This window comes from Mytilus californianus, unplaced genomic scaffold, assembly GCF_021869535.1.
Source record: "Mytilus californianus isolate M0D057914Y unplaced genomic scaffold, xbMytCali1.0.p SCAF_5, whole genome shotgun sequence".
Taxonomy (NCBI): Eukaryota; Metazoa; Mollusca; class Bivalvia; order Mytilida; family Mytilidae; genus Mytilus; species Mytilus californianus.
In genome coordinates this window covers 35,229,970-35,252,048 of record NW_026262701.1, presented here as the reverse complement: position 1 = coordinate 35,252,048, position 22,079 = coordinate 35,229,970, and the positions used below count along the sequence as shown (strand labels likewise).

The 22,079-nt window shown below is 31.9% G+C and overlaps 1 protein-coding gene across 7 annotated transcripts in view; it reads right to left on the bottom strand.

Moving 5' to 3' along the window:
• The window catches only part of LOC127701469 (hemicentin-1-like), a 105,253-nt gene that overhangs the window by 62,250 nt on the left and 20,924 nt on the right, over window positions 1–22,079 (bottom strand). For 4 of the 7 annotated variants that reach the window (XM_052205336.1, XM_052205335.1, XM_052205337.1 and 1 more), the window contains exons 2-18: window positions 20,644–20,799; window positions 19,846–20,133; window positions 18,076–18,387; window positions 17,143–17,433; window positions 15,641–15,961; window positions 14,485–14,787; window positions 13,177–13,485; window positions 12,334–12,663; window positions 11,540–11,848; window positions 8,885–9,190; window positions 6,943–7,248; window positions 5,399–5,707; window positions 4,944–5,249; window positions 4,062–4,370; window positions 3,157–3,462; window positions 1,731–2,039; window positions 709–1,014 (exon numbers count right to left, since the gene is read on the bottom strand). In XM_052205336.1, the coding sequence (XP_052061296.1) occupies window positions 709–1,014; window positions 1,731–2,039; window positions 3,157–3,462; window positions 4,062–4,370; window positions 4,944–5,249; window positions 5,399–5,707; window positions 6,943–7,248; window positions 8,885–9,190; window positions 11,540–11,848; window positions 12,334–12,663; window positions 13,177–13,485; window positions 14,485–14,787; window positions 15,641–15,961; window positions 17,143–17,433; window positions 18,076–18,387; window positions 19,846–20,133; window positions 20,644–20,731 (5,008 nt within the window). In that variant the 5' untranslated portion in view covers window positions 20,732–20,799. The remainder of the gene's footprint in view (window positions 1–708; window positions 1,015–1,730; window positions 2,040–3,156; window positions 3,463–4,061; window positions 4,371–4,943; window positions 5,250–5,398; window positions 5,708–6,942; window positions 7,249–8,884; window positions 9,191–11,539; window positions 11,849–12,333; window positions 12,664–13,176; window positions 13,486–14,484; window positions 14,788–15,640; window positions 15,962–17,142; window positions 17,434–18,075; window positions 18,388–19,845; window positions 20,134–20,643; window positions 20,800–22,079) is intronic. The other 3 variants (XM_052205339.1, XM_052205341.1, XM_052205340.1) reach the window with 3 other exon arrangements.

The following is a 22,079-nucleotide window of genomic DNA, read 5'->3' as shown; positions in this document are numbered from 1 at the left end:
TAAAATTGTTTGATTAAAATTTGGTAATTGTATCCCTATGGCTGTAAATCCCTTACGAAAAGATGGTGTAACATTGTCTGACTGACTTTTGGTCTCTAGTGAACCTGATGGACTTCATTCCAGACACATGTCTGGAGCAGACTGGTAAAGGTATTATACATTTCTTAATTATTTTTAGCATCAGGATGCATTTTATCAAACAGACAGGTTATTAAACAGACATGTTACTAAATAGACAATTTATTAAACAGGCAAGTTATCAAACAAGCAAGTCATTAAACAAGCAAGTTTTCGAGCACATTTTGTCCTTTAACCATAACTGCCTATCCACCAGTTGGAGGAGAGTGATACTACCTCTTTTTCCTTTGAACATTTGTAATCGTCCCTTTGGACCAGTCATCTTCCAGGAAGGTCAAAACATGCCTATTTGGGCCTGTTACCTGGGAAGGAGGTCAATCTGCCTCTTTGACACAACATCCCCCTATTTTCACCCCTTTCGTTATTTCAATTGTTTGATAGCATTTTCTGTTTATTTTCACTGTGATACAAAAGCAATGCTTATTTGCACAGTGAAATGACATCCTAGGTTATAAAGAATGTGGTTTAGACTAATCTGCCCAGAATTTCTCAAGATCCCTCTTTTCCTATAATCTAAATCTGAATTGAATGAATATAATAATTTAAAACAAAATATATCTATATACTTACGAATAAATCTTAGAACAGAATTTGTACTGGACTGTGTTCCAACAGCATTTGTAGCAGAACATACATAGGTACCACCATCAGATGATTGGAAGTTTAGTACTGTTAATGAAGGATTCTGGGTATTACCACCAGAATATTTGGCAGTATTGCCTAAGCTTAATGTTTGTTGTTGATTAGATCCACTTGGTGTGAAACGCCATGATATTGATGTGGCGGTGGGATTTCCAGTAACAATACATGTGATTAACTGAGACTGTCCCTGAAGGACGTCAGCATTAGCTGGGGAAATAGCAACACTTAGAAGATCTGAAAAGATAATGAAAATATGTCATTGTTTAAATTCTACTCAATAGAAAATGAAATACAAAAACACATCAGTACCCAGACTTATAATTTGGTAGTCCAGATAAGTGTTTCTTCTACTTAAAACTTATCAGTGGCACTCAAATCAAATATAAAGAGCACTCAAAACCAAAAATTTGGAAAAGTTGTGGCAAATACGGCCATGGCAATCTTTGCCTAAGGATAGTCTAAAGTGTCGTGTGGGGGCATGGAAGGCATTTTTAGACCATTACCATCCATAATATTAAGTTTTCCTCTTTTTTATAATTCTTACAAAATTATATGGGAAATGCAACCACCAATAATTAATTAATTTCAGTGCCACCCATCACCCCAAATATGTTCAAATCTTGGGAAACAGCCCAACAAAAACAGTGTCTGTAAGGCAATGTCAGGGCTTACAGCATAGATATGCAGAAAATTCAGGCAAACAATCAATGCTGGACCTTTAAAAAATGTATTGCACAAAAGGCTCTTAAGAATCAGGAGAGCTAAAAAGGCAATGGTTAAAGATGAGATAGGATGAAATAAACATTTGTTACTAATGATTAACAACAACTGAAATATCACATAAAAAAGCATTTTAAAATATAGTTAACAAATTTTTTGAAATAATGAGTTATTCATCTTTTGTAAATACAATTTTTTTTTTTGCTAAAACAATAACTTAAAGGTCTTACCACCCGTGACAGTAAGTCTTGCACGTGTACTGGTTTGTGATCCTGCAACATTTGTGGCTCCACAGAAATAATCTTGTTCATCATCCTCCACAATATTATTAATGGTTAAATGTGGAGCAGTGGCAGAATTAACAATGGTGTATTTGCTTCCAGCTGATAGTGGTGTTAATGATCCACCACCTGTTGGTCTCCTTGACCAAGTCCATGATGTAGCCTGAGGAGTTCCTGTTATAGTACACTGTATGGTGTATGATGCAGTTCCATATACTGCAGTACCATCTGAAGGACTCACTGCTATAGATAGTTGCTCTGCAAGAGAGAAAAAAATGGACATATAATACTTTCATCTAAATTGCAACTCTACATTCATTCTGGTGTGTATAATTTCCTCCATATAAAAAGGCCTCATATTAGTGTGTTTGTTCCATCGGGAATAAAACCCTTTGAAAAAGAAGTATTGACATTTCTTAAATAGCGAATTAAATAAAAAAGGACAGAGTACACTGCTAGGAAAGATTTGTTGTTACAAAATGACATTATAATCAACAACTTACAAAAATCTACATTTTAATTATGCAGTTATACAGTTTATCAATTTTTTTTCATTTCATGTTTATCAATTCATGTCTGATTATAAAAAATATACAATTACATGTTGATTATATGTTATGTCTATTTTAAAGATTGTCTTGTATTATAATTATACATTGCCATTTTTATAAATTGTTTGATTGAAATTTGGTAATTGTATCCCTATGGCTTTAAATCCCTTATGAAAAGATGGTGTAACATTGTCTGACTGACTTTTGGTTTCTAGTGAACCTGATGGACTTTATTCCAGAAACATGTCTGGAGCAGACTGATAAAGGTATTATACATTTCTTAATTATTTTTAGCATCAGGATGCATTTTATCAAACAGACAGGTTATTAAACAGGCATGTTATTAAATAGACAATTTATTAAACAGGCAAGTTATCAAACAGGCAAGTCATTAAACAAGCAAGTTTTCGAGCACATTTTGTCCTTTAACCATAACTGCCTATCCACCAGTTGGAGGAGAGTGATACTACCTCTTTTTCCTTTGAACATTTGTAATCATCTCTTTGGACCAGTCATCTTCCATGGAGGTCAGAACATGCCTATTTGGGCCTGTTACCTGGGAAGGAGGTCAATCTGCCTCTTTGACACAACATCCCTCTATTTTCACCCCTTTCTTTATTTCAATTGTTTGATTGCATTTTCTGTTTATTTTAACTGTGATACAAAAGCAATGCTTATTTGAACTGTGAAATGACATCCTAGGTTATAAAGAATGTGGTTTAGACTAATCTGCCCAGAATTTTTCAAGATCCCTCTTTTCCTATAATCTAAATCTGAATTGAATGAATATAATAATTTAAAACAAAATATATCTATATACTTACGAATAAATCTTAGAACAGAATTTGTACTGGACTGTGTTCCAACAGCATTTGTAGCAGAACATACATAGGTACCACCATCAGATGATTGGAAGTTTAGTACTGTTAATGAAGGATTCTGAGTATTACCACCAGAATATTTGGCAGTATTGCCTAAGCTTAATGTTTGTTGTTGATTAGATCCACTTGGTGTGAAACGCCATGATATTGATGTGGCGGATGGATTTCCACTTACAATACATGTAATTAATTGAGATTGTCCCTGGAGAACATCAGCATTAGCTGGTGAAATAGTTACACTTAGTAAATCTGAAAAGATAATGAAAATGTTCATTATGTAAAATGTCAGAGGAAAAAATAATCATATGAAAATTTAGTAAGCTTGGATTACTACCTTTCACCTGTTTTCTTGTTTTTTGAAAAGGATATACAACTCATGATTACTGTATAATATCTTAAAGTATCATTTCAGCAGTGGCAAACAGTACCATTATGCCAAAAATTAAAACAAGAAGCCAATGCTGATTGGCTGATGCTTGATAGCCAATAAATAGAAATAAAATCTGATAATGGGTATACTTCAATGAAACAGCAATAGACTGACAAACATAACACAAGATGGCTGTTAGGCAAGGTATCTAAAACAGCAGGGTTAAAAATTGTAAAGACTAATAACTAACTTCTTCAGCTCAAAGATCAGCTAGATTGATATTCTTGCTAATAAATTTAGTAAAAAAAACAAAAATGTCATTATTCTATATATAGCGGGTAAAATGATTCCCAAAATTTATAATTTTATTACAAAAATGAACAACATTTTATGTATAATGAATTCAGGTAACCTATATCAGATGTTACCATGAAAATATTCTTAATATTTGCTATTTTAGCTAAAACAAAGAGCTCACCCCCATTAACAATAAGTCTTGCACGTGTACTGGTTTGTGATCCTGCAACATTTGTGGCTCCACAGAAATAATCTTGTTCATCATCCTCTACAATATTGTTGATAGTTAAATGTGGAGCAGTGGCAGAATTAACAATGGTGTATTTGCTTCCAGCTGATAGTGGTGTTAATGATCCACCACCTGTTGGTCTCCTTGACCAAGACCATGATGTAGCCTGTGGAGTACCAGTTATAGAACACTGTATGGTGTAAGAGGAATCTCCGTAAATAGCAGTTCCATCTGAGGGAGTCACGGATATAGTTAGTTGCTCTGAAAGATAAAATATTTACATGAAATACACCATCTAAAGTCACATTAAAATGTCAAATTACACTAAGCAGCAACTCAAAAATTTAGCAATACAACTTATCTCTGTAAAATTCCATCATTGCTAAAATCTACATTTATAATCAAATCTAAATATAGATGAAATGACCTCAAACATGCATATTAATTAATATGATTGCCAATGAGACAACTATCCACCGGAGTTCAAATGAAATGGATGTAATAACATATTGTCATTTATTTATATTACGCATTGGATAGATTATAGCAAACAGGAAGACAGTTGTCAATATTTAATTGAAATCTTACTAATTATTATTAAAAAATTAAACACCCAAAAAGGTTTTTCTATTTTCCTATGCTTCTGGCCTGGCAGTTGCTCTAATTAAAATATTTCTTTAACATTTTGAAAACAGAGTCTATATTGAAATCTTTTTCACTGGGTCAAGGTATAGCTTTTACTTTTTTAATCATTAAATAGAATTTGTCTTTTATCATAAACTGAGGATAAAGCATCAGAATTTTTTTTTTTTAAATTGTGTTTTAATAACTTACGAATATATCTTAGAACAGAAGTTGTACTGGACCGTGTTCCAACAGCATTTGTAGCAGAACATACATAGGTACCACCATCAGATGATTGGAAGTTGAGTACTGTTAATGAAGGATTCTGGGTATTACCACCAGAATATTTGGCAGTATTGCCTAAGCTTAAAGTTTGTTGTTGATTAGATCCACTTGGTGTGAAACGCCATGATATTGATGTGGCGGCTGGATTTCCACTTACAATACATGTAATTAACTGAGATTGTCCCTGGAGAACATCAGCATTAGCTGGTGAAATAGTAACACTTAGTAGATCTGAAAGATAATGAAAATGTTCATCATGTAAATAGTTGATGAGGCAAATATTTTATGTTTTATGAGATCAGTTAAATTGTATTAGATGTCACTACAAAACAGTTCTTACAATTTTTTTCTTTTTTTTAACTAAAACACAAAGAGCTCACCCCCATTAACAATAAGTCTTGCACGTGTACTGGTTTGTGATCCTGCAACATTTGTGGCTCCACAGAAATAATCTTGTTCATCATCCTCTACAATATTGTTGATAGTTAAATGTGGAGCAGTGGCAGAATTAACAATGGTGTATTTGCTTCCAGCTGATAGTGTTGTTAATGATCCACCACCTGTTGGTCTCATTGACCAAGTCCATGATGTAGCCTGAGGAGTTCCTGTTATAGTACACTGTATGGTGTAAGAGGAATCTCCATAAATAGCAGTTCCATCTGAGGGAGTCACGGATATTGTTAGTTGCTCTGTAAGATAAAACATTTACATGAAATATCAGAAAATGCAAACTTATTCCAGCTTCAAATCAATAAGATTTTCCAATATCCTGTTCGAATAAACACAATTCCATGTACAGTTAACCATGAAGTCCTAATTTTGCATTTATTTTAAAACAATGTGACCTTCCTGACAAAACTGTTTTTAAGACATTTTATAAAAAGCAAATCTAAGCATTGAAAATCTATTTTGAAATAAAATTACAATATTGTGAGAAAGCTATTGTCACAACTCAATATTTTGAAATGAATTTCTTCCTGTGTCCATAATTGCTGTTGGTTCAACTACAGTTATGGACAAAGGAAGTTAAATCCAATTTTAAGTATTGCTTTTCATAGTGATATTATTGTTAATTTTAGAAAAGATGATTCATACACAATGCACAACTTATGTAATTGTCATGACAAATATTATTATAATCATGCATATCATTTTGTATTTTGTATATTTAATCATATATCTTATATCTTAAGGTGGTACCCAACACCTTGACTAATATTAATTTGGCTCGTTTAATTTTCATAAATTTTTGACAAAATGTTTACTTTGACCCTTTGACAAAAATATAAAAATTTCAAAAAATTTGAACCAACCACTTTATCAGAAAAATTTCAGTGGTTATTTAGCAGTTTGACAAACACTAATTTTGATCATTGAGAAGCTTAATATTTCCTTAACAATACAACGTAATTAAAACGTTTAGCTTATTTTTACAGAGTTATCTCCCTGTAGTGTTAGGTACCACCTTAAGTACATAGATAGAATAAGAATGTTCAACTCCATGCACTATATTTTTTGTACTCTACTTCAAAGTAGTGATGAGGTCTTGATAATATAACTATAAAGTCAGTCCAACAACAGTTTTGATTTCATGAAAGCAATTTTCTTTCCAAAACTGTGCTGTTTGCACTCAAATAAAATAAAATCAAGTAATCTATTTTTAAGTGTCTATTTAGAATGACAAAACATTTTTCATAATTCAGATATGCTTTTTTCTGAAGTAAAAGCAATTGTTCAATATTTATGCAACACATGCATCATTGTAAAGTAGGCCAGGAGACAATCCCCATTTAAAGATGGTTACTTGTTCAAGGTATAGCGGAAATGTATAGCTTTCATTCTTTAATCGTGAAATAGAATTTGGAAGATGGTTCAATCCTAGGGTGAAAAGATTCAACAAAATATTTGTGTTTTATTTACTTACGGATGAATCTAAGAACAGAATTTGTACTGGTACTTGCTCCAACAGCATTTGTAGCTGAACATACATAGGTACCACCATCAGATGATTGGAAGTTCTGTACTGTTAATGAAGGATTCTGGGTATTACCACCAGAATATTTGGCAGTATTGCCTAAGCTTAATGCTTGTTGCTGACTAGATCCACTTGGTGTGAAAAACCATGTAATGGAGTTGGCAGCTGGTGTTCCAGTTACAGTACATGTGATTGACTGAGACTGTCCTTGAAGGACATCAGCATTAGCTGGTGAAATAGCAACAGTTAAAAGACCTGAAAAAATAATGAAAATGTCCATAAAAATACTTATCTGGAAATTATTGTTAAACTATAAAAAGTATTAACACTAATAAAGAGCTTGTGTTGCACATTATGAATTCCTTCATAGAGTCTGGTTTCCTTCATAGAAACAACTGGGTTTATACCACTTACTCTCACATATGATTGGAAGTATATAATTTGGAAGTTTTATCACAAGTTAATGCACTGCAATAAGGTGAATGTCTCACAGACAGAAAATTCTTATGCAAATTGTTTGTCACTGCGATTTTTTATTGGATGTCATACATTTTCAGGTGTAAAAGTCACTGTTTGCCAGTCAGTAGCCTTAGCGAAGCTGTTAGTTTGAATCCCAGATTTATTGAGACATGTTTCCTTTATTTTCGAACAAAACGGACCAATTTTTCAAATGCGAATATTTTGGTCAAATTTATACCATTGTGAAGTATACACAAAGTATATATATTTTATTCCCGTTAAAAGGGTACCTATGAGGTCAAACTGTTTAGGTGCTACAGATGAGAACATTATTTCTCTGAATTTTTTTTGTATGAGATGTTTATACAGAATAAATATGTAAATTGAAATTTTTTGTTTATTTTGCCTTAAAATGGAGATAAGTGTATCATTAAAAGTAGCTAGGTAAACTCCTTTTGTGAGAATTAAGCATACAATTTAAGTAGACCAAGCTTAAAAGAAATACAAATAAAATTATGTTAAAATTTAAGTTTTGAATGGTGAATTTATTTAAGATGAGTTCTGCAGAAATAGCATCCATACAATTGTATGATAAAATTTGATTATAATCTGTCATACAACAGAATAAGTAAATAATCCTTTTTATACGGTGTACTTTTCATGTTTAATTTACATCATTTTAATACAATTTTACATATCAAACTATAACAATGTAATAATCCTCAGCAAAAGACATATGTTATTTCAAACTTAGGAATTAAAAATTGATTCCACATATCATGTTTTCATTTAATATATAAAGGAGTAAGTTCTGTAAGGGCCAAATATGGCCCCGATTATAAAGTTCAATGTTACAAGATAAAAAATGTTTTAAGTTGACTTAAAGACATGTGAGAAAGTTAATTAGAACTATTTGTGTCAAAAGTTTTATTCTAAAGCGTTAATTTTTACATCCCAAATAGGTTAAGATAAGAGATTTTGGCGAAATTTGACAAAATCGGCCTGATTTCAAACAAATTTAGGACCAGGAAACATTGAGTGCAAGCTTCGACAAAACTAAATATTCAAGTTAGACATGTAAAATGTCTTTACAAACATCTTTTTTATCGACGTATGCGCTCTATGTTTCCTGTCCAATAATCAATGGAAATTTACCCATTTTCATTGATTTTTTCAAGCAAAATCAAAATGAGTACTAATTGTGACGTCATGAATAAAGCATAGGTACGTAAGTTTTCAACAAAAGGCTTATTTCCTATTTAGTCACTGTATTAACTATGATTCATTGTGATATTGGTCAATAAATCCTAATTTGAAATTTAAGCTAAAAAAAGGGGCCATTTTAGGGCCTTATTGAACCTACTCCTTTGTGGTTTAAAACTGAGAAAAGATGTTATAGTATGAATCAAAATGCATTGACAATTTAACTGACCTCCATTGACAATCAGCCTTGCACGTGTACTTGTTACTGTTCCAGCAGCATTTTCTGCTTGACAGTAATAATCTTGTTCATCATCCTCCACAATACTGTTGATAGTTAAATGTGGAGCAGTGGCAGAATTAGCAATGGTGTATTTGCTTCCAGCAGATATTGTGGATATTATACCACCACCAGTTGGTCTTTTTGACCAAGACCATGATGTAGGTGTAGTTCCAATTATGGTACACTGAATGGTGTACGAGGCATCTCCATATATAGCAGTGCCGTCAGCAGGAGTCACCGAAATTGATAGTGGTTCTGAAAACCAAGTCTTACATTTAATATCTTTCAAGTTTGTGATAATTAAGATTCCTTTTAGATGTCTTTAAATCTTATGATAGATAAGGAATAACCATGCATGGTCTTGGAATTAAAAGGTTTATTTGAACAAGCTTTAGAAACAAGTAGAAGAAATACAAGACTTGCACAGTATTTCTATTGTTTAATGTTCAGTACAAATAGATGTATCTAAGACAATGTTTGCTTATTCTTTTTACACTTTAATGCTCAAAACTTAATATTTTGTGATATACATTATAAGTCAACACATGTTTGATAATAAATAAAATGATTGACTGAACTTGTCAAAGTTTAGGTAATTTACTTTAATTCTATTTGTAGGAGTTGATTGAAAATAAGACTTATGTGCACTAATCAACTGAAACAATATGATAAACGGCATGATTCAATACACTCCAATCCGGACAAAGAACTATGAACAGCAAAATAAAATAGTATATATTCAAAACTATAAGTATAGAAAATGTCTAGATGAGCCATTTTAACAGTAAACTTAAACCAGTAAATTTGATGAACTGTAGTGTGGGAATTCCATAGTAGATCAATAGTTCAATGATATCATAAAGGGTTGGTCTATGAAATTTCATGAAAAGCCAGCGCAATTGTCTATAAAGCTTTTTGTATTAGCCGTTCATTTCCTTAACGGAAAAAATCCAGAGATTTTATGCAAAAAACTATTTAAATGCAGCAGCATTATTCACCAAAATTTATATTATGAATATCCATAATTTGATGATTCAGTGATATTCATAGAAATGTGCTCATGTGAATATGCATACTGTTTGGTCCAGAGTGTTATTTGCCGAAAAAATATGTAAAATTATAGAAGCATCATTATAAATATATATATACAAATATTAACTATACTTACATGATGTTCAAATTTCTTCCATTATTAAGAGCATGATCCTTTTACGCCATTCTCACACTAAACTTAAAATCTTTTATTTCAAACCTTTTTCAAGTCACAACAGTTGTTTAACAAACAAACAGATGCTGATGGCAATTTTCTTTTTTACTATTATTTTATTAGATCTGATACGATATTACATTTTATTCAACTCTTTAATTGGAAAATCTTTAAAGAAAATTACAATATTTTGTTTATTTAAACTTCAAAATGTGAACACAGAAACCATTTTGTGGAGAAAACAAAAATGTGCAACAATTGTGAAATAGCAGTCTCCTAACAACTAATTATCTAAACAAGTTTGTTTGATTGGTATGTTATTTCCTCTCTGTTTCCAGCAATTCATATGGATTCAACCTCTGCTTGATTTAATATACTTTTTAACAAATATGAGAACCTCGAAAGAATTTTTAAATATTTTTTTTTTCAATTTCTTTTTCTAATCCCTCTATTTAAAAACATACAAAAATTACCTTACACCCTCTCTATTACCTTTAAACTTTTCGAAATATGGCAATAAATTCTTTAATATATTTTATAAAATAGTCCACATTTTTTAACCCAATGATATATTTTGAGCAAGCTACAAAACTGCTAATCTATTTCACATGCATTTTTCTCTCTGTTTACAGAATTATTACCACAATGAATATTCCTACGATATTACATGCAATTAGTAACATTTACAGAATTGTAAGAGAAATGTATTTACTTACGTCTGATCTACAATTCCTCATTATTTATCATACATTACAGTTCAAAACAAGAAATGTATGCATTAGCGAACAATGACAAATTGACGAAAGCATAGAAATTCAAAATGTTAACGCATATCTGAAAGTTTAGTGCAAATGATGCTTATAAAACTATAAGCTCAATAAAAGTTACAGGCTTAGGTATAAAAAAGATCTTTGACATATAATAATATATCAACATTGTTAAAAATATCGTTTTAAAAAAATGAACAATGTCGTTCATTGAAATAAACTTTTTTCCATTGGAATCATCAACAAAAATATTTGTTCCATTGGAAACAAGGTGGAAAATGCACACACACACTATTTTATATTACAACTACAATGAACCTTTACTTCAGTTTGTATTGAACCAAAACACATGAATTCAATATGTCTTCAAATTACATCCTGCAAGATGAAGCTCTTAATAAATGAACTTCTCTAGGATACCCATCAATAAAGAACCAATGGCGTTTTTCATCAACATCCTGAACGAATTAGGTAGACATTATAATCAACCTGATGTTGGATGAAAGAAAAATCGTAACAATTAAAGTTTATTTACATACCTTCACTCCTGAAAATGTGCATTATTAAAATATGTACATGAAGAATGAACCTTTATTTCTGGGACGGCATGTAACATATGTAAATACTTACCAACATATGTCAATACGGAATTACTACTAGTTCCAGTACCAGCAGCATTTGTTGCTGCACAGCGATAAGAACCAGCATTGTTTGTCTGGAAATCTGTTATGGTAAGATCTGGGTTTCCTGGAGTTCCACCGGAGTATTTCCCACCACTGTTAGCTATATTTAGCAACTGTTGACTGCTACTTCCCGATGGTGTAAAATACCAGGTTATCAGTGTAGCAGATGGGTTTCCTTGGGGATTGCAGTCAATAACTTGGGTGTTTCCTCTGATAACATTAGCAGTTGCAGGAGAAATAGCCACATTCAAAATTGCTGTCAAAATAATCATATATTTAAAAATAACCCCCAATTGAAAAAAGAAAGAGAGTGTTGTTTGCATGCTGCTTGTACATGTTATTCAATCTATAAATGCAAAGATAAATAAAGAAGTAACATTGTATATAAAAAAAAAAAGATAGACAAATTGTTTCAAACACTTTTTGACTATATTCCACTATCCTATATCAAACATTTGTCATTCAAATAAAAAATTATTTAGATGAAGTAAGGAAGCCATACAAAAATCATGAAGAAATGATAATTTTAATCTTACCCAGATATACATTGTGTATCATTATGAAATAAGCTGTTTCGTGATTGGGCACTGCTATCCTTTATGAATTAAGCAATATTATAAAATGTCTAAACTAAGACACATTTAAACATGAACTTCCAATAAAAATTTATATAAGCAAACTTCTGCTTCATTAGAATATCCTGATAATATCAAACTTAATGAGCAGTACTTAAGAACAAACCTCCTGTGACTGATAGAGTGTGTCTAGAATTAGGATTATTGGCACTGTCACTTGTACCAGCAGCATTAGTTGCATAGCAAGTGTAGATTCCAGCCTCATTCAAAGCAATATTCTTTATGGTTAAGTGAGGGTTTGTGCCAGAATTATCAACAGTATACTGTTGATCATTTGTTCCTTGGGCTATGGTTTGTTGACTGCCACCTACAGGTTGGAATGTCCAGTACCAAGATGTTGCTCCAGGTGTTGCAGTAACCGTACACTGAACCTGGAAACTATTATCGCCTACTGTTGCTGTAAACTGACTTGGTTCAACATTTGTTGTAGGTACAGCTGAAATATAACAAAGATATAAGATGGATGCATGGCTGTTTAACGTCCAGTGGTAAATTAAATGCATATTCAGGAGGAGATCATGTTATGTGATATGAATATAAACCCTGCTTTGTACTAGACCAACACACAGAGCCAGGTTTTTAATGTGCTAGTTCACAAGATATCAGTCTGCAGGAAGACATGTCACTTTACCCGGACATCAGGAAGTTGATGATCAATAAATGTGAAAACACATCAAACAGTAATACATACTTACATGAAGATTGCTATCAAACTTCATGAAGATCTGACTTTAGATACTGTGAAAAATGTGACAAAAATGTATAGGACAGATGGATGGACACACAGAGGGAGGGACAGAGGTAAACCATTATAATCCCCTCCCTTGAAGTGAGGATTTTATAATTTGCATCAGCTATTTAGATTTCAATGGATAAACATAGGCTCAACATAAACAACAAATCTTTATTGATAATTTGTATGAACACATAAATGATATTAGAGACTTACTGATATAGGTCAAAGTTGAACCAGGGTTACTAGATGAGGATCCTGCAGCATTTGATGCTTTACATACATAAGTACCAGCATCACTTGGTTGGAAGTTAAGAACATTCAAAAAAGGATCCTGTGTTGAACCAACTGTGTATTTATTACTGTTTGTTGTACTTAGTTGAGTTTGCTGAGAGCTACCAGCTGGTGTAAACATCCAGGCAATGTTCTGTGCAGCGGGAGTTCCACTAACAGTGCAGGTTATTTTTTGTTGACCTCCTTGGATAACATTTTGATTTTGTGGAGTGACAAAAACAGAAAGAAGTCCTAAAAAAATCAGTAGTAATATAAATGCTTACACTACAATTCTTAAGATTAATTTAGAATGCTCAAAGTTATCCATAATTAGAATATGCATATCAAAAATATATACAGGTTGAGTACAAGTGACGTTCAGACATTCACAGTTTTTCTTGAATATTATTGAATAAAAACACTGTTTGGAAATACTCTTTTTACATGTTAAAGGGTTTACCACGAGTTTGTTTAGTCACAATCTTCTTTGTCTAAATTCATCAGTAAAAAGAAGATCACAAATGTGCCAATTATGAAATGAAATCATGAATTGCATGGACAGTGTACCGTCACTTCTGAATCTATTTGCTGAATTTGCTGGAATTTTACTCTTAATAGTTAATACATATTTGAATATGTAAAATGTCACATTGTCATTCAGGGTGTGAAATCAGGGAATCTTCTTCCTTTTCTAAATTTCAATTCTTAAGGGGTTTTATAATGTTACTTTTTAATAGCTTGTGAGTTAATCTGTTCAGAAGTTGGAGAAAATTGTGATTAATTGATTGATTGTTTGTTGCTTAGCATCCAGTGGAAGAGAAAAGTATTATAAAAAATTTTAATTCATTCAACATATTGAAAAATTCCATACTGACAAGGTGATTACAATATAGCCCACTCCTAAATGTGAACAAACTGATGGGATATCAAACGAACATACTGACAAGGTGATTACAATATAGCCCACTCCTGAACATGATTTTAATGAACAATGAGTCATGTAATGTTTTTATTAAAGCACATCATCAGACTCTCCTATCTGCTTTTGCATGAGTACTGTGATGTGAACACAAAGAGTTCTACAACTGTCCCACTTAGATGAGGACACAAAGAGTTCTACAACTGTCCCACTTAGATGAGGACACAAAGAGTTCTACAACTGTCCCACTCAACTTAGATGAGGAAAATTTTAAATTTGAATCGGAACTGAAAATCCTTATTAAGACATTCTTTTAAGATACAAGTACTTACCTCCAGTAATTGTTACAGTTCCAAGGTTACTGCTGCCAGTTCCTACGGCATTTGTAGCAAAACATGTGTATACTCCTGCATCGGATGTTGTAGCAAAATTAATCGTTAATGAAGGTGTGGATGTTGTACTGCCTTGATACCCCTGGTCTCCATTGTCAATTCGTAGAATCTGATTATTGGAATTTCTCTGCCAGTAGACTTGATTAGCTGCAGGACTAGCAGATACGATATTACAATTAATTACCAGTTGACTTCCATACGTTGCTGTGTAGGTAGAAGGATTAATCTGGACTACAGGCAGACCTTGAATAAAAAAATGTGAAAGATAAAAAAACTTTCTTGATCCAATTTACACAGATTTCACCAAATGGATCCAAACTTTAAACTACAGAATTGCATAGTCCATTTACCTATACTTTAATTGGTCATCAAGAAAGACTTGTTTGTGAGAAAAAAGTCTTTGTGTAAAACTACAATATCTATTAATCATTACTTATTAAATCATTACTTATTACACATATAATTATAAATAAGCTGATGAAAATAATTCAATCAATATGCATAAAATAGCAGTCAAATCTGTATCTCAATCTTTTGTGTTTTTTCTAATATAAGAAAACAAAAGTCAATTCCATCGCATCAGAACTTGTCCACACAATTATCTTACATGTGCACATCTAATTGTAATATATTATGTACTGCAAGCTCATTTATAGTATTTTTTTAAGAATGACATTTTGTATCCTTATTGCAAACCAATCATGGTCATGCTTTTCTCAGTCTCTTCATGACATTGTTACACTAAATCCACTTTGAGTGTACTAATTGATTTTTTTCTCTGATTTTGTTGTTGTTGTTTACCAATTGAAACTGGGCTTTGAACTAACTTTCTGTAACTGTGAATACTCTTACATCAGTACTTTACACCTTTTGTTTTGTGCTTAGTAATAACATGATGAATCAAGCGCTTTCCAATTGGTTTTCACAGTTTTTTCTTGGGTCATCCTGGTTTTTTTTAAAGCTTACCTTATATTTTACAGCATGGATTTAATTTATTGTCAAAGACAGTACAGTTACCAGTAGTTATTTTAAATAATCATACCACATCCCCATTTTATTATAATAATAACACTTATATAATATAGAATAAACCTACTTCCTGTAACGGTTAGAGTTGTTGTTGGATTATTTGTGCTGGTCCCAACTAGATTTCTGGCCTTGCAGCTGTATGTTCCTTGGTCTGTTGATGCCACATTGTTAATGGTCAAAGATGGACTATTTGTTGTTGAGCCTGAATACTTTCCATTTGAGGTTGAAACAAGGATAGGGTCTGTCACTTGACCTCCATTATTGGTAAATGTCCACTGAACTTCCTGTAGAGGACTGTTTGGTGAGCTGACTGCACACCCCAGAATAATTTGTTGTCCAGTTATTTGAGTGTATGATGATTGTGGAATACTTGTTGCAGGTGGGGTTCCTTAAAAAGTTTTAAGTTTACATTGTTAAAAATTGTTGATACTATACATGTATTCATTGGTTTTTTATTTTGCTTAAATGAGATTTTACCAGTCAAACGTGATTTCATAGTGTTTCACAATGGTAATCTTAGACGGCAGATTTCTTAAAGACACTTTTTAAAATTTTTTATTTAGGTGTAAAACTTTTTTCTGTATATGTTATCATTTTATATTGCAGATGGAAATAACCGGGACATCATAGAACCAGTATTGCTCATCTGTGCCTTAATTAAAGAAAAGATTGATCATTCTATGTTCATGATGTTACCCTTAACAATATGTTCAACTGTGGTGACCATCTTGGATTTCTCATTGGAACCAAAATGATTAATTGAATAACATCAATCCAATCTGTCGAGTCTTTAAAAAGGTGTTGCTTAAAAAAAAACATTTTGCACAAGCCAAGGTTAACTGTGTGCTGTCATCCATTTTTCCATTCATGCAATGGACTCCAAAATCACAAAACTAATGAAAGAACACAAAAGCATCATCAATGCAGTCTTTCTCTGGTTTTTCAAGCTGTTTACTTACTTCAAAGATGCTTCAGTGTTTATAAATGTATCAATGATTTAAAACCAAATTAGAAAAATCCTAAGGTGACAACTCCATTGTAAAAAACTCAAACTGCACTATAGATTGAACTGAAAAAAATACTGTCATGTGACATAAACAAAAAAAAACAAGTGCTTGTCTGCTGGTATGTAAATTTTCAATCCAATCTGCTGAATAGAATAGAATCAGAAAGTTTTTCTTCACTTGAATCCAAACACATGTACACCATCTAATTAGATAACTATTCACTACTAAAAGGTGTTTGAGAAGGTCATAGATTCTGTATGCTACTTACAATTAGTTGATCACTTACTTTGTAACATGGTGTTCACATGTTAAATCTAATGACAATTTTTTTATTCTGTAATTGTACGGAACTTGTTTAAGTTATTAAAATATACATCTTGCAAATTACGATAATGCTATTACTGATTACAGTGTTTTCTAAATTCCCTCTATAGGCGCATTTAGGGAGCAACCCCAAACATTGGCTTACCAAGGGCCTCCCTTTTTGAAAATCCTGGATCCGCACCTGATAAGCTTACATAAAGTCTGCACTAAACAAACAAAATGCTACACTTTTACTTACCAACAGGGCTAACATTAATAGTATTTGTATTGACAGGATCTCCTGTAACTGCATCAATACCCCGACAGACATAGTTTCCACCATCAGACTGTTGTACATTGGAAATTGTCAGAGATTCAGTAGCAACAGTGCCACCAGAAAGTCGTGAATTACTGTTTATATTGAGTTGAACATTATCTTTAATCCATATGATTTGAGATGCAGTTCCTTGAGTAACATCACACTGCAGAGTAACCGTTGACTGTAGAATTGGATTATACTGGGTCACAGGAGCATTAATTGCAATAGGCTCTGCAATAATTAGCAATAAATCAGTAATGATGTTTCTCTTTCATACCAAATTATTTCCTGTCTTATTCACAAATTTAAATCAAATTAAAATATGAATTAAATGATTAAAGGAGATAAAAATATCGTAAAGAACTGTTCAAACTAGACTCCAGTCACAGTATTAGTACTTGTTCAATGATTTTTTATTAGTTCATTAGTAGAAAATTTGCACTTTGTTGAACTTATAAATTCATGGTTTGCAGATACCCATGGAATCCAAAGAAAATTGGTATCCAATGAATAATAATGAATCCACAGTATTTAATTGGTCTTATAATTTTCAGTCTGGAAACACTAACAGGCAGAAAAGAAAGATAATATCAAATCTATGGACTACCTAACAAACAATCATTTTAATTGCTTTATGTACATGTATGAGGGTGTGGATCGGGGTTTACAAAATAGAAAATAATGGACAAAAAATATAAAGAATAGAGAATAATGGACCAAAATAATAAAGAATAGAGAATAATGAGGTGCTAAAATATAAAGAATAGAGAAAAATAATCTAAAAATTTAAAGAATACTGAAATGAAGGAATCCCCATCCAGACCCTCACGTATGATCTCAAATAAATGAGCTGTAAAATTTCAAAATACTCACGAGCAACTGTAATTTGTCTGCAGACTGTCTGTGGAGTATTGCCAAGTGTGGTTGTATGTGCAACATCACAGCAAATGGTATCGCCATTGTTAACTATCACTGGGCTCCAGGTAAGGGTACCAGTAACATCATAGGATTTTTGATCTAATACGCTGGTAGATGTAAACTCGGATGTAAACTGAGTATTTTTATTTTGATTTCTCATGGTCATTATACCAGCTGGATAACCATTGGCGGAAATACATGTCCATGTGCCTTGTTGTCCTGGTGTCAAAGTAGTTGGTCCAGTCAAAGTTGGTGCATCTGGTGAAACTATTAAACAAAAGTATTAAATAAAGAATTACTATCATACAACCGCAACACTGCATTTACCTTATGAAATTGCTGTTCAAAACCTATCTTGTCCTTTTATAAATTCTGTAAATTATGAAATTGTATGCATTTATTATTGTGGTTGTTGGGCAATGGAATACATACAAGTTTGATTAACACAATTTCAACAAATGAGCTGCGTCAGATAGAAATCGACCTTATGCAAATGAATATCAATACATCTGTTAACTTATTACAAGTTGAAAAAATCTCTATGCAAAGTCTGTAACTGTTTGAAAATTGAGTTCATATAAAAACCCTACAAAACAATCTTTTATTTCGTATTTGAATGTTCCAAAATAGATAAAATTCTTATACATGTATATGTATACGTGCACTTTCATAAGGTCGATTTCTATCCGACGCAGCTCAAATCATGCATACAAATGTGAAGGTCACAATTTAGCAGAATGTAAAATGTGGGTTCTAATTGACTTATTGCTGAACAGTACTTATACTGTAGCATTTTTCCCCATAACAAAAACTTCTACAAAATCTCTGAATAAAAATGGTATTGAAATGAGTTATCTATCATTCATAAAATTAATGATTTCTCATCATAAAAAGGTTAAAATGGAAAGGATCTGGTTTGAATGTAAAGGTTGAACCCCATATGAAACCTACCTTTGTACTGCCCATCAATATTTTATTTTATTCAATTACAAAACGAATATTGTATGGAATATGTAAGGAAAAATTCCAAAACAGCAAACTTCTACATCATTTGGTCTCTGGTAGAGAGTTGTCTCATTGACAATCATACCACATCTTCTTTTTATATAGATGTAGTTTAATCTAATTTAATGCTTCTTCACCAATATAAAATTTGGGTTAACATCTTTCCAGCCAGCTATGAGGTAGATTTGAAATAAATAATTTTGTGTGGTCATTATGCTTGTGTATGTGTTGTTTTTTTATGTGAATATGTTAAAATAAATATAACTTAAAATGATGCAAATCAATGAACCTAAATTACTTTAAACTGTTAAACTACAAACCAGCCAATATCAAAGAGTTTGATATCTCTAGAGGAAAAGATAACCAGTTTTCCTTTGATTTCAAAATTTTTTGTCCTAAAATACTACACATATATTCCTCATAGTCTGAAGAAAAATAGTCCCAAATACCAATCTTTGACCCAAAAACTTTAATATCAACTATAAGGGCATCAGGAGGCTGAGCTTCTGTTTCAGGCAGATTATTTTTTTTTCACATGATAAATAACCAGATTTCTGAGAAAATTGCCTGTATCAACGGTGACACATAAGTTTACAAAGCCATCCAAATTTCATTTATATGTCAACCTTATTATCTTTAAAACAACTTTTTAAAGCAAAGTTGAATAGTTTCAATTGTACACAGTGTTATAATATTTATCTAATAGTGTTTTCTACTTACAGTGAACTTCAATATATTTAGTTGTAGTAAGAGGGTTTTGCAGTACACCATTTTCTGCCTGGCACTCGTACACCTCTAAATGATCAGCTAAAGTAGCTGTAAACGTTAAAGATGTTGTCACTGCTGTACCAGAAGTTGTTGTAGAAATACCAGTTGTTATTTCGGTGTCATCTTTGAACCATTTCACTGTTGGTGCTGGACTTCCTCTAGGAGAAGTACATGTTAATGTAATCTGGTTATTTAGAACTATGTTTTGAGGTCCGTCGATGACTGGTGATCCAGGAGGAACTAATAAAAGAAGAAAAAAATGTGAAAGTGAATATATATATATATTACAAATTAGTTGACAAATGTGTATTCTATTTAACTTCTTTTAACAACTAGAAGCTCCAATGAGCTTGTATCCATTGTCTCCATCTTGACATTTCATATTTCCAAAATTGACAAGCTCTATTCCAGACATTTTAATAAAAAAAAAAAACACCTTTTAAATAATTTTTAACATCTGGCAGGAACATTTTTGTTTCTCATTTTTACAAATTTCTTGAAATAGATTTTTGACATATAAGGCAGTGACTTTCACTATTAATATAATATTCTACAAATGTTGTAAACCATTATTTCTATTACTGTAATGAAAAAGATAGCTTTGGGGTTTATTATTTTATCAACTATTTTAAAGGGGAAAAAAATAAATAAAGATGATGATGATGGCAATTCTTGAGAACAAACTATAATTTTTCACATTTATTACAGTATTTTGGACAAGACATGGATAATATGTATCAAATTACTTACTCTGGGATAATACAGGTACAATGACAAAAACTAGAACGAAAAAGTAGGAGATCCCTGATGGTAGTTCTGTGGATTTTGACCCACCCATCCTTGAGGTCAAGGTGGCACTTCAGGCAGATATTATTTTTACAAGGACCTTGATGTTTGGTGTCTTTCCTAAAAGAAAAAAATATATATTGCAAAATTAATTAATACATTATCATAGCTATGAACATGACATAATAATAATATTATACACACTTCATAAAAACACTTTTTTATTTGACTCCACTCTGATCCATTTCAGCATACATGTATATTAAAAGTGTACGTGAAAGATATGTACAAATATAGATCAGGTCATTAGTTTTCTTGTTTGAATTTGTCATTTCGGGACCTTTTATAGCTTGGTATTTGTTATAGATGTTGCTCATTGTTAAAGGCCGTACAGTGACCTATAGTTCCTAACTTCTACATCTATGAGTTGGTAAAATTACATTTTGTATCTTTTTAGTCAACTAGATACTTTAGTTTTGTTATGATTTTCATATTTCTGTTCAAGATTTTGTTTCGATTTTGTCTGGATCATACATTTTATATTTTTTTTTTAAAGCACTCTACTGTTACAACTGGATGAGTATAAACCAATCAGTTTGAAAAGAAATACCATTATGCAATCACTTGGTGACTATTTACATGTATACTACTCCCAAAATTATGGGGTGCTGTTTAAATTTGGCTGAAAATTTTCCTCAAAATGGAACATAATACATTTTGCCTGTATTCCTGAAAATAAATTTAACTCTTGAATATTATTCCTTATCTACATCATGTACATGTACATAAGTATTTAACTACGGAGGCAAGGTGTTAAAGGATTATTACCCAAATTAAGTGGTTTAATTATCATTTGTTCATGAAATTTCGAGTCTCAATCTAATTGTATAGCAGATATTAATTAAGAGGGGGCCAAGGCTGTCCTTATGAAGAAGCAAAGTTTGTATTATCCACTATGTAAAATCTGCTATAAAATTAAATCAATAAAGTTAGATAGAAATTAAAGATAAAATATGTCCCAGGGAAAAAACCAATATGCCCTTACAAAATATGAATGGTCTATGCCTTAACTGAAGGGGACTTTTCAATTCATGCACTTTCCCGTAAATTTCCATTGTCTCAATGCTTTTGTTATTACGTCACAGTAAGAACCAAATTTTCGATGATATTGTTTACACAGAAGGTCAACCTATGTAACTCATTCATAAAAAACAACTCAAGATTGGTGTACGTAATTCCCCAACAGAAAGAATGTGTCAGCACCTTTTGTAGCAAAGAACAATGAAGAACATATCACATTCAAACCCTAGAAAGTTTTTAATTTATCTATACAAAAAAGTTCAACTTACACATGTTTGATTGCTCAAGAGTATATTTTGGGTTAGCTTAGTCCAAATAAT